Genomic DNA, 13,268 nt, shown 5'->3' with positions numbered 1-13,268 from the left:
GTAGAACATCAATGTACTGCTCCTGGTAATTTGTATTAAACTGTGCATTTCGGCTGCAATATTTTGAATGTTAACATCATCAAAATTAATTTATCCCACGTTCATGCTTGATTTTGCTTAATTACCATGAGCTATCTTCTTCTTAGGTGCATTTCACATATTATTTTTGTTGCTTTTTTCTCTTCCAGACAGGGTAGCAACAAGCATGTGTTATACAATCAAAAGCTGACACTTGTTTTGCTCAGAGAAAAAAAGGGGCCCTCTTCACTGACAGGAGCTGAGATTTTTACTAGTTAGTTTGTGGTAGTACGAACCTTTCAGCTACAACTGCGCAAGGGTTACTCAAGTCTGTCATCTCTGTTTTGGTGTCTTTCTAACCCTGGCGTGTCTTTTTTGCCAGCTGGAGTTTTACACACTAAAACCTACAACACTTTCAGGCTAATACAGACCTAGAAATGCTTAGAAAACTATTTCATACATAAGCAAACGTAAGTATCGCGAGAGGAGGCATCACTCCAGTAACATAGTGTTATAGAGAAAACACTTCAGTATGTCAGAAGCAAGTGACATTTCAACATCTGATAATTGTCCTCAATGCTAGAGCATCCATTTCCTTTCTCTTTCTCTCTGTCTCCACCTAATTACACCACAGTTGCAAACCACTTCTCCTTAACCACCACACCTGAGCTCAGGACTGCCTAGTACATTGAATGACTGCATCAAAGCCTTGCTTATATTTGACTTACAGGGGGAAGGGCTCTTTGATATGCAACCTGCAGCATTATAGAGGAAAGCCATGACTAAGTGATCCTTAATAGTAACTACAATATGCCAGCTGGAAAGCCAAACATTACAATAAAACATACTTTCCAGACACTGAGATGGTTACTTATTACCAACTTAAGAAAAAAGAATGGGCACATTTCAAGATATTTGGGGAGTTTACGATAGCCATTTGCTTGCTATATTAATTTTTCAGCACAACTGAAATTCTAGCAATGATACCCATTTTTTTCTCACAAGTGATTAGTCTTGTAGCACCACCCACTGTAGACAGTGAACAGTTAAATGTGTTCCCCTCCACCAGTACATTTTTTTTTTCCTGTCTGCAGAGCGGTGTATCTCTTGAAAGAGCAGTTAATTTTACACACATAATAAAGTGATAAATTCTGACCTGAATTAACACACTGCTTAATATGTACTTGGGTCACGTCTTTAAGGGCCTTATTCTAAGTACCTTGAAATTGATAGTAAGTTTTCTTTTTCAATGAAGAGAGATGAACATGGATACATAGTTATAGACACCACTGAATTGGGGCAAATACTACTGCAGTGTGAAGCATATCACACCAAGAAAGTCATATGCATTAGTTATTTTCTATCCCAGTACTTACGTAGCATGAAAAATATTTCATTGTCCTCTTGGATTGTTTCTGTCCTGCTTCCTGGAGTACTAAGTTTGCCTGTAGGTCAAAGAAGGACAGACTCAAGCTTAATCAATGTACTTATTACATGAGTTCATTCACATAACCAGGCTGTAAATATTTTGGACTTACAGTCCTTAAAGCATCACCTCCCAAAGGGAGATTATTAACAGAAAAATTAGCTAATCTAAGTACAAAGCTTAAGACGAGTCATGGAAAAATAAATTATTTTGATTCAATTCTTTCAGTATTTCAGTAGTCAGAGAATTGAAGCCCTCATCATACTAGAGAAATTTGTTTTAATGTTACCGTATGTCACAAGATTAAATTCTGCAGTTATAAATTTTGTTCATTTCAATGTCAAAACTATATCCTGGAGTTTTGCATTCTTTGCAATCACAGTAGCATGAATTCTTTCCATGTAGTCAGTCTATTTGAATTTATAGTTGATGGCTGATAATGCAAAAGGGAAGTATAAGGAAAACTCTCAGCTGGTTGTCCTGAAAGCATTTATCTCGTTCCACAGTAACACAAACAGAAGAAACAGAACCACTCTCTTCTTGCTAACTGCTGCACCTGCCTTAAACATTTCCCCAAGCACTCCTGACTCCCAGTAAAAAAGGGCAATAAACATTTTTATAGTCACAATTGAAAAGTTTTGTTCAGCTGCTAACTTAAGCCTGTTTGTATTTCAGGAGGGAGACATCTGTAAGGCATTAAAAAGAAAGCCAGGGCAGAGATTAACATGACTGTTCAGTTTTCCATTAATACATATAAGATCTACAAAAAAAAAAAAAGTAGTAGTTTCATTACCTGTCCAGTTGCCATACAGTAGATCCATATCTGCAATCTAAAAAAAAAAAAAAAAAAAAAAAAAAAAGAGAGTTTTTTCCCCTTTTGATTTGACACACACATTTAGGCTTTTTTTTCCTGTACGAGTTCAAGCAGAAAAACTATTCCAGTTTTATTTTCAACTGCACATCACTTTCAACCTCCAGTGAAGACAGGGCATTATTTATAATAACCAAATAACCCAGTGCAGTTTTAGGTTAAGGTTAGCACACGATCAGAACTTAGACTGATAATTTTGAGCAGAAAATATTTTGTGGCTGCCACCATGAGGCAACAGCATGTACTTCTGTTGTCATTCATATCGTCTGAATAAAATGAACTGAGCAATCACATTTCATTATGTTCTAACCACAGGTCTTTGGACTAGTCACTGAATTGCTCAGAGGTATAGATTTAAAAAAGGGAGTTTACATATTTATGAACATGTTTAAAGCCTAAATGCATTATGTATGCTATAGTCCACCATTGAATTGTGTCAGCATTCTTGCAGGCTGCATGGGAATAAACTGAACTGTAGCTTTGCACCAAGCGTTATAAATGATTAACCATCCTTATGCTGAAAGGTGGAGCCTTGATCTCAAAAACGCTATCGTATCGTGATGCCATCTAGTGACAGGGGTTTTAAATGTGGGAAGGCATCCTCTCTCCCCACTCCCCTCCATCTGTAGATTGAATAGTGACCATCTATAATGGTTATACACCACAAAATTCTGATTTTATTTTTTCCCCCCCTTAGGTAGATCTATGGCCATCTGGAACTTGCTCAGCCTGCTGTGCCCTCCCGCTCAAGTAGGCATTTGTTACTTTTCTTCCTACAATAATCCAACCAAACTACTTCATTACTGCTCCAAGAAATTACCAGAAGCATTTGCTGTATTTTCCCATTAGTTATAACCCAAGTTAAATAAGTACCATTTTACAAATATTGGCAATTCTATATTTGAAATTCCCAGCATACTACAGAGACATATGTTCTCAAAGCTTGATAGGTGATATTGACAGCATATTACAAATAAATATGAAATATCAGGACAAAAGTTAATCTAATATACACACCCACAAATCCAAAGAAAAATATATATTGATTTTTTTTTTTTTTTAATTCTGGAGGAAACAAATTTAAGAGCGCTGCCATGCATACAACAAAATGTGACACAGGCATCACCCTGTCTGAAGATGAGCAAGTTGATAGCCTTTTAAATGATTCAGTTTTAAAGGGTGACATTAGTTGGACACTGCTTAGAGTACTGCTTCCACATTGCTTGTGTTAGGATGAAGCTTACATCACCTATCAAGAATAGATAAAAATGTTTTTCATGCTTCTCCAAAAATCATTTATAAGAAATACAAACCTGAATAGAATTAGCACTTTCTTTTCCAGTCAGGTGCAGATCCCTGTATACGTACAGTATATACTTAGTCTGCATGCCACATGGAACAAAAAAAAGAAGATCTGTGTGGACAGCAGACAAGCCTGAAGAAGTAGAATCTGTCACCCTTGCAACAAATAGGATGTGAGTTCAGCCCAGTGATGGCCTCTTTCTTGAAAGACCTTGCAACTAATTGCTTCCTACCATGAGTTTAACACTCTGGCCCACAAAGAGTTCTCACTTGCGGCAGCTAGGCTATCTGCAGGGTAAAGTATTCTCAGCAGGAGTAGCAGTCTGCAAAGAAATGGATAAAAGGGCTTCCATGCTCCAATGTCAGACAGTACAGAAAATCCTTTGAGCAATATTAGATATAACAGAAATTGCCTAAAAGAAGCATTTGAATGCATAATGTTCTTGCTACTCACAACACTGCCCTTTTGCTTCAAATTTCCTCAATTCTATTTTTAAAGTGCTGATATTTTTATTGGTCTTTAATGGGCAATTTTTTCCACTAATCATCCAGGATTTATCATGAAAAGGGAGCCATGCAAGGCTACCATGATTTAGAGTTCAGATTATCTTGCAATATTTAAATAGCCTTGGCATTAACAGCAAACTGTCAGTGCAATTTCCAAGGCTACACAGAAAAAGGATGCAAGTACAGGGTCTTAGGGAAGCTGAGAAAAGGAACTATCCAATTACTCCAGCAAATTCAGGGGCAGCCTAAAGCAATGCAGTGCCAGGGACTGATGGGGTCCAACAGTCCTAGAAGCCCACACCTCAGTTTTCCCTTCCTCTGAACTGAGTTCTCTCAAATCAGCCACTTTATAAGCTTTGCCCCTTGGTGAACTGTTAAGGTACTGGGCTATATATTTTCAGCAAAGGCAACTGGCATTGATTTCCCCCCCTCCATTTCCATATTTGTATTAGAAGTCTTCTTCATTCATAGGAGTGCAAACTTCAAATGTTCTACCACAGCAATACATCTGTTGCCAGTAAGCATGCTATTATGATGGCCATTATTCCTCCTGTTATTAACAACACTCTAATGTATTGAAATTGTTAACTGCAACATGGTGATAAAACAGTTATGAGGTCTACAGATAGTACTGGTGCCACAGTTAGGTTTCTTAAGAACTGTTTGCAAGAAGGCATCTCCTACACTCTTGTACATCCAGCTCTGAAACAAAGACAAGCTACAAGATACATTTGTTTCCTAGGTTTGGAGGGATCCTTTTTTCCTGCCAAAACTGTCCTTTCAGGGAATACTGCAGCAAAACCAAAACACATACTCACCAACACACCTCATTCAAATCTGCCACAAAGATCTGTGGATTTGGCAGCTCCTACAAGAAACCAATTTACACAGTTATCTACTTACTGCAAAAACTATCTGTGTATTTATGTGTAAAAATAAGAAAATACCAAGTCTTTCAGCTTGAACATAACTACCAAGCCCATTACAAGATGCATGGTTAACACTATGATCCCTCTTTCTTTTTATTTGTTTCTCCTTTACGCATTCTTGAACCAGCTCTTGGAATTACACTCTTTGAAGAGCTCCTTTTGAATCCCGTAACTTTGAAATATAACTATGTAACAAGAAAAGAACTAGCTGAATGGAAAATCAGCAGTGTTTTTTACTTGTCTTGGAACCAAGCATTTATTTCTTAAATTTTTACAAATAAGATCTTGTACAAGTGATAGAGAACCAAGTTTTCTATCCACACTAAAGAAGTCAATGTATGCCCAGTATCTTCACAAAGCAAGTTTGGTTTCAGTATCAAAATGATACCCAGTTGGTCATGCACCGTATTCTCTGGTGCAGTCAACTAACATAACTTTTGAACTATACCAGTTTATACCAGCTTTCACAAATATTTCTATTAGATTATAAAAATCTTCCCACACACCAGTTTAGGATGAGGTTCCCCAGTTCAGTATTTCCCCGGTTAATCTCTTGAAAAGCAACAAACAATAAAACATCCTTTGGGGAGTTACTGACTGTAGGTTATGACTGTCACAAGCAACCACATCATACAATTTCTTTCATAAAGAGATCACACAATTATTTTCCTCCTCTCCTAAGTCACTAGAAACTGGTTCCAGAACCCTGCTACTCTGAAGGGTAAGGCTTCCTCCCAGCTTTGGGAGATTTCAGGAGTCCCAATACATGCAACTTTTCTTCAATTCCAAGTTAATTTTGAGGGGGCAGGGAGGGAAATTCCAGGTAAGACAGTCTTCTAAAAAAACAGGCCATTTCAGTGCCTCATTTCATTTACTTTAACAGAGTCTGCCTGCATGTTCCTTCAGTACAGCAAGGATTATCGTCCAGCCACCTTTTCTCCTTCAGAACTGTATGAGCGTCCTTCACAAAGTATTTTTGTAAGTTTAACTATGTGGATAAACTCTCTTCACCTCCAAAAAAGGTTTCTTTTTTTCTTTCCCATGGATTCTGTGTTAGCCTTAAAATATTCCTGGTATGAGCCGGTAAGGCACCGCAGCAGTGTAGCGCTTCCAGTCCTTCCCATATTTGCTGAAACAACGGTGTTCATCCCTAATGCAACGGTGGGTTAGCAGAATAGTCATATAAACAATGTAGAAGTAAGGCAAGATGTGTTCAAACCCACAAGTCAGGCAGTAGGCCAGGGAGCCCATCAAATCTCCTGTGTAGTTAAAATGGCGTGCCCACCCCCAGAATCCTGAGGTCATCAGTTTGCTGTAGTACTTGGTCCCATCCACAGACATGTAGGAGCACTCAATATACTCTGGTTTCTTCCCCCATATCTTGCAGTTGCCATTTGTACGACGGAAGAGGTCCTTCTGGTGGTTGGTCATTCTGAAGATGTAATAACCGATCAAGCCCAACATCAAGATCCCTATGGCATTAGCTGTGCGCAGCTGGACAGGGTGGTAAACTAAATACAAACCCTAGGAAGCAGAAAAAAAAGAGACAATCAGTGATTTACTTGAAATATATGCTCAGGATGCCAGACTAATCCCTTGACCTACAGTGACCCAGAACAGATGAGTAGAAAAAAATAGGAAAATCCACCCTATCAGTAAAACTGTGGAAAACTTTCAGAAAACTCTGCATCCTACATTTTTCTCTCTCTCAAATTCTATTTCTTAGGTGGAACAAGAAGAAGAGAGAAGTTGCAGGGATGCAAACAAACCAGGACAGAAGGAAAAAAAACCCAAAACAAACAAACCACCACCCACCAAAAAAACCCTCAACATGTAGAANTACAAAAAGGGACTGAAAGGATTTAGAAAAAGAGAGACACAATGGATAGTTATAGAAAAGGGCACAAGAGAAGAGGATGAGAGGAAAAGATGTCAATTCCATGCAGGAACAGTAGGCCTTCCTGCAAGTGAATTGTTACAAAGAATGTTGTAATGGTTACTCAACATTCAAACTGTCTAGAAACCATTTAAGATACAAATCAAACTGCTGGGGAGAACATTTCTGGAAAGTTTCTTTCCTTTTAGCCCAAACACAAATTGTACCCCATTTTTACCTGCAAAGTATAGAGGTAAGGCAACCAAACACAGTCTCCCCAGCCCAAATACCATCCAAAATGATCATGGCAGATATCAATGGTTTTCAAATACCAGGCTTCATTCCAGAAGAAGTCCAAAACATAAATACCCTGAAACAGAATAGTTTCACATTAATAACAGCACTGTCACTAGTTATCCTGTTTAACAGCATCTGCCTAATCTTTCTGTGCTGTCTTGTGACAAGATCTCAAAGCTGACTTGTGTTTTTATGTTAACCCCTCAAAAATAGGTTATTAAGAGGAACATATCACACAAATATACTCCATCTAGACAGATAAAGCAATCATAAGTAATACAAAGCAATATTAAGCAAGATGACTAAGGCAAGTGTGCTACTTAAGGACATAGACGTAGGAAGTATACTTATATTTGACCACCCCTTCTTCTCTTCAGCTTTAAGAGTCTTATCCTTACAGAGAAGGGGAATAGAGCTTCTGTTGAGTAGGCTTCCATTTACAAATACCAATGAATAAACCCAAACTATTATCTGTACTTATTACTTTGGGATCTCTTCAGTAGAGAGCAGAGCACCTGACTGCTATTTTTAGGTGTGGAGACATCTGTAGCTCTGCATGTCTCTCACACACACAAGAACAGTTAGGTGCAGTGCTGCCCTCAGAAAAACCCCTGCCAAGTCTTGCTCCTACTAAAGCCGTGGAATTTGTCATTGTTCTCTTTGGATTCAAGATCAGGTAAGCCTGTTTCCAGAGCTTAGGCTCAGAAAAGTATTTCTTAATTTAAGTTTACCCTGAAATCTGCTGGTGCAGACATGACCATGCCACTGGTGGCACTCTGAATGAATACACATGTCCAAATAAATGAATACATGTGTCCAAAGAAGCAAGTCCCAGTGCATTATCACTGAATGAGACTGTTTAGGCCAGGAAAGACTCTACAAGTTCAATTGCAATGCAAGGAGGTTTTTTTCTACTTTAATACTACTTTATTTCCAAATTGATTTCTTATTTTCCTCCTCTGAATTTACCTGAAGGACATTGACAAGGATCATGGAGTTAGTTACTTGACCATACAGCTCCTGTTGTTTAGCAGCATAGGAAAGGTTAATTAGAGTCCAGGCTACAATACCAGGGCGCCCGTTGAAGAATAGCTTGAAATCAAACCATTTTCCTATTCGAGGGTTAAATTCAATCCCCATCATGTAGTCATAAAAGAAGTTCCCAGTGAATTTGCTAGAAAGCATAAAAAATTAGAAATGTATGCAGTTATACACAAATACAGATAATTACTATTCTGACTACACATTTCAGATTTGCTTGATGTAATGATAATAAAAATCATAAAACCACATAAAGTTGTACAAGATAACACAAACTGACCCAACCAAAGCATTACATTGGTAGAGACAAAATTTAGCTTCAGACGTACCCTAGCTTATTCTTGGTAACACTTTTGAACAGTCTAACTATAACCTTACTTATTTCTCACAGATAGGATGGATATATCTGTGACACTGAGGCTGCCAGTCACATGGCACGCAGCAAGAAACACAACGGCTGGTGCTAACAAAGCAAATAACCACAGTCATATATTGGCCTATCTATCTGTGCCAGTAAAATATATTCTGTCATTATTATTCTGTGCAGCATTCAATTTACATGTCCAATTACCTAGTATTCTCTCATTATTGAAAATCACATACCAGTCTTTGGCATTGGTAGGGAAAAAGTAGCCTTTAATCATTGCAAATGTGGAAACTGCATATCCCAGGATATTGGCACACCACAGGAGAGGAATCCAGTTGTCAAAAATGATGGTAGGCGAGAAGCAGTGGAAGTAATAGGCATTTGCAAACCAAAACACATGTGTAATGATCCAAGCCTGAAGTCCATTGATTTCATACTTATTCACTACACCTAAAATATGAAGAAAAATTTGAATGTTAGTGACATTGCATTAATACAACTTTTTATTAATATGGATACAATATATAGAAGCTCAATCAAGTGCTAATGAAATTACCTCGCTCCCCTCACCCTCCCAATTAAATGTCTTGTGGCACTTTTCTGTAAATTTCATTAGACTCTGTTGTAACCATCAGGCTTTGTTAGGCTGAGTTTTTTTCTTCACTCTAGCTTCACAAAACAGTCAATTTAGAATCTCCCCTAAAATTGACTAATGTAACAAGTTACCCTTTCTCACATTTAGTTCACATCAAGCATTTTGTTCAAGTCTTGTGGGTTAACTTAGCTTCAGCAGGTGCAACTGCATTGTCAAATACTAGCAATAGTCCACTGCCAATTTTAAGCGCCAAAATTATCAATCTGTATTTTTCCATTGCTGGTATGGGGCCTGCCATATCAATAATTTTACTAACAGTAAGAGATAGAAATTCTGTAACTTATTCTAAAAGATGACATAGGTATTTTTGTTTGAAGTAAACATATGAAGAAGGTGAAAGCATTTATGTCCACATTTCCTCCAGATACACATGGGTCAATAAAGATTATGAGTACAGAAATACTACCATTTTAAAAGATTGTATGGTGTGCATATGTTCTAAGGAAGAACTTACCAGCAGGGGTGACAGCTCCTTCTTGTACACCTCCTACATATCCAGGAAGAAATTTATGGCAGAAGTCAGGAACGAACACATACAAAAACACCTAGAAGAGAGAGAATGTATTAACAGCAAAAACCGAAAGGACCACCCCCCCCCCCCCCCAAATCACTATCCCTTTCATACATGTACCAAATATAACACATGACAGTTTCAGTTAAGTATTGGATAAGCAAATACAGCAAGATTTAGCTGTTGTGATTTTAGACTAGTAATACATCCAAGCTATGAAACAATTCTAAAGATGTACTTCACATATGGTTGTCATCCTTTTTTTGGTGGGGAGGCAGGACAGTCGGTAACTAGATTCAAGTCCTTACCCTTTTATTTTGCAGTTAATCTGTGTTACACGTTGTTTTCCAATTTGGAAAAAAAAATGGAGTAGTTTGGCAAGTTTGAAGATATTTTACAAATGTAGTTATATTTCATATGTGAATGTTCTTTTAGTGCCTGTCTATAGAAAATATTACCCCTTCTGCGGTGTTAGTTTACGATATATTTATTCTGTATTAACTTAAAACAAATGAGTATTGCTGTTATAGTTGCTCTTTCCTAAAAACCACATTGAGGAATATGTCACACAAGGAGTATCACACAAGGAATATTTGTTTATATTCCCCACATATTTATTTTTCAAGTGCATAAGGTTGCAAAAAGCCATGGGAAGCGAGAAACACCAAAGAGTAAATGCCAGTGCAACATTCCATTATCTTTTGTGTAAAAGGATTAATCGAACAGCTGTTTGAAAAAAACACCCACTACATCTAGAGCATAACTCAATAATATATACCTGGAAAGTGACCCAAAGGGCATAGATGCCAGCAGCCCTATAGGTCAGTGTAGGAGTCTTGTTCCAGATGTCAGACAGATGTTTATTCCCCGTGAACAAGTCAATGAGTGGGTCAATCAGAGAGCACTGGTACTGGTCACAGGACATTACGAAGTAATATACGATAAGTGGCGCAAACATGAGCAGGAAAAGGATGCTTGCCAAGGAAAACCAGTCCACTTCCCTGTAATCCAAAACAGGGCATTTTTTTTTCCAGCTTTCAGTTAGAACAGTGGTTTGATTAAGTCAAGCAATGTTTTCAGTGGACCTTCTAGATTAACCGGATGAAAACTGAAAATGTTTTCAGGGCACAGACATTTCTTTGGGTCAAATAGCTATAAAAAACTTAGCACGTTACATACTTTACCACAAACTGTTATAAAACTATGCTAGTTGATCAGATCAACAGAATATATAATATCTCCTCTCCCAAAAGCATATTATTATTACAGCCTTCATGTTTTTGATGGCAATCATGGGTATAACTGGTAGAGTCTTCAGTCGGAAGTGGTAACAGAATCACAAGAATATCATGCAAAGCTTCGAAACACAGAAAACACAGACCCTGGACAGCCAGAAGTTGAACTTGCTCTACCACACACTGTCTGTAGTGGCAAGCCATATAAACACCCACGGCTGTTTCCAGCTGCAATACAATACTCCACTAATATTTGCACACCCTTTGAGAACAGGGATATGACTCATAAATCTTGCTACAGCAGGAGATGTCAGCTGGCAATACCACAGATATATGCCCGTTTTCCAAATATCAAGAAACATTTTGTTCAGCCCTTGAAGGAACTACAAATTTTACTGATTTTTATGATTTGTTAAACCCAAGCCACCTGGCAAGCTCTCCATCTTAAAAATCTTCAAGAACTCTTTTTTGGCATCCATTACTAGAGCTCATTATCCATGAGCTTTCAACGGAAGGGCAATGCAACCATCTGTTATTAATAGAGTGAAGTTTAAAAGGAATGTAACATCTATAAAAGTATGAACCAATTTGAAATACAGTGACTAATTAGGTCATCAGCTTCTCTCACCATGCTCTTCCCCACTGGACTTGTGATGTTTGAGTATCATTTTGGGTGCTTTTGTGTTTTCTTTCTTCAGAAGTTTTTTTCTCCTGATGGGCTGCCATGATGTCCTGTATGAAAGAAAATACTCATGGTATTACTCCATCTGGTTCTCGGTAATTCTTTTGGCTCTACAGAAGAGAAACACAATTAAAAGTTATTAAAGCTATTATATAGCCTTCTGACAACAAGAAATTTGGGAGAGGAGGATAGGAAGTAAAAAATCCTTCCCAATTCCTTATTATCTTCTATTCAGCAAATCATAATCAAAACACTGATGTCAAAGTAATCCATTAAACTTCTTGCTAACTGGAAAATTCTTTCAAGCCATATTGTGTAATATGTGGCTTATTACTTACATGCAAGATGCAAAGGGGAAAAAGTGTTTTGCCACATATGGGATCCATGCCTCCCTCCTATTTAAAGGCCAGCAATTGCCACCAAGTTTTGCCTTTCTACAGAGCAATTTAAACAAGTGCCTGCTTAGGACTATTCCCCGAAACAGATACACCCTAATCCAACAGACAGCTATGCTGGCAGTAACAACCTCTCATGTTCAGAACTATTTGCTGGTCACTCAATACATGCTAATATTTCCGGATCAAGGCTCCCATTGAAATCATACTCCTATTAGTAACTACTTCAATTTCTATTAATGCAAGCTTTCTGTTAGCCCACTAAACACACCCCAAGTATTGCCTTCCTTAACCCTTAGTGTGGTGGGTTGACCCTGGCTGGACACCAGGTGCCCACCAAAGCCGCTCTATCACGCCCCCTCCTCAACTGGGCAGGGGAGAGAAAATATAACGAAAGGCTCACGGGTTGACAAAAGGACAGGGAGAGATCACTCACCAATTACTGTCACGGGCAAAACAGACTCAACTTGGGGAAATTAATTTATTACCAATGAAATCAGAGCAGGATAATGAGAAAACAACCCAAATCTTAAAAACACTTTCCCCCCACTCGTCCCTTCTTCCCAGGCACAACTCGGCTCCCGATTCTCTCTACCTCCTCCCCCCTGCAGGGGCACAGGAAGATGGGGAATGGGGGTTGGGGTCAGTTCATCACACGTTGTCTCTGCTGCTCCTTCCTTCTTAGAGGGAGGACGCTTCACACTCTTCCCCTGCTCCAGCATGGTGTCCCTCCCACAGGAGACAGTCCTCCACAAACTTCTCCAACATGGGTCCTTCCCAAGGGCTGCAGTTCTCCACGAACTGGTCCAGCGTGGGTCCCTTCCCCGGGCTGCAGTCCTTCAGGCACAGACTGCTCCAGCGTGGGTCCCCCACAGGGTCATGAGTCCTGCCAGCAAACCTGCTCCAGCCTGAGCTCCTCTCTCCATGGGGCCGCAGGTCCTGCCAGGAGCCTGTTCCAGCACGGGCTTCCCACGGGGTCACAGCCTCCTTCGGGCATCCCCCTGCTCCGGCGTGGGGTCCTCCCCGGGCTGCAGGTGGAGATCTGCTCCACGGTGGATCTCCCTGGGCTGCAGGGGGACAGCCTGCCTCACCGTGGTCTTCCCCACAGGCTGCAGGAGAATCTCTGCTCTGGCACCTGGAGCACCTCCGCCCCCCC

At 39.2% G+C, this 13,268-nt stretch overlaps 1 protein-coding gene across 1 annotated transcript; it reads right to left on the bottom strand.

Moving 5' to 3' along the window:
• Nucleotides 1–6,024: 6,024 nt before the first annotated feature.
• Nucleotides 6,025–11,761, bottom strand: DHCR7 (7-dehydrocholesterol reductase). The gene is made up of 7 exons (XM_010563694.1): nucleotides 11,664–11,761; nucleotides 10,579–10,801; nucleotides 9,744–9,834; nucleotides 8,871–9,084; nucleotides 8,196–8,400; nucleotides 7,168–7,299; nucleotides 6,025–6,577 (listed from the first exon to the last, which is right to left on the bottom strand). The coding sequence occupies exons 1-7, from the start codon at nucleotides 11,759–11,761 to the stop codon at nucleotides 6,113–6,115; spliced, it is 1,428 nt and encodes a 475-aa protein (XP_010561996.1). The 3' UTR covers nucleotides 6,025–6,112.
• Nucleotides 11,762–13,268: the final 1,507 nt, after the last annotated feature.

This window comes from Haliaeetus leucocephalus, unplaced genomic scaffold (genome assembly GCF_000737465.1).
Source record: "Haliaeetus leucocephalus isolate CR32 unplaced genomic scaffold, Haliaeetus_leucocephalus-4.0 Scaffold173, whole genome shotgun sequence".
Taxonomy (NCBI): Eukaryota; Metazoa; Chordata; class Aves; order Accipitriformes; family Accipitridae; genus Haliaeetus; species Haliaeetus leucocephalus.
The sequence above is the reverse complement of the archived record's forward strand: the minus strand, read 5'-3'. Positions and strand labels throughout refer to the sequence as shown.

Excerpts from the sequence above, each read along its gene's own strand:
- DHCR7 (XM_010563694.1), bottom strand. The coding sequence starts at position 11,761 with ATGGCAGCCCATCAGGAGAAAAAAACTTCTGAAGAAAGAAAACACAAA. Across the intron at positions 9,835-10,578 it reads CCCTTTGGGTCACTTTCCAG|GTGTTTTTGTATGTGTTCGT; the intron begins GTATATATTATT and ends TCTCTCTTCTAG. Across the intron at positions 7,300-8,195 it reads TCCTTGTCAATGTCCTTCAG|GGTATTTATGTTTTGGACTT; the intron begins GTAAATTCAGAG and ends ATTCTGTTTCAG.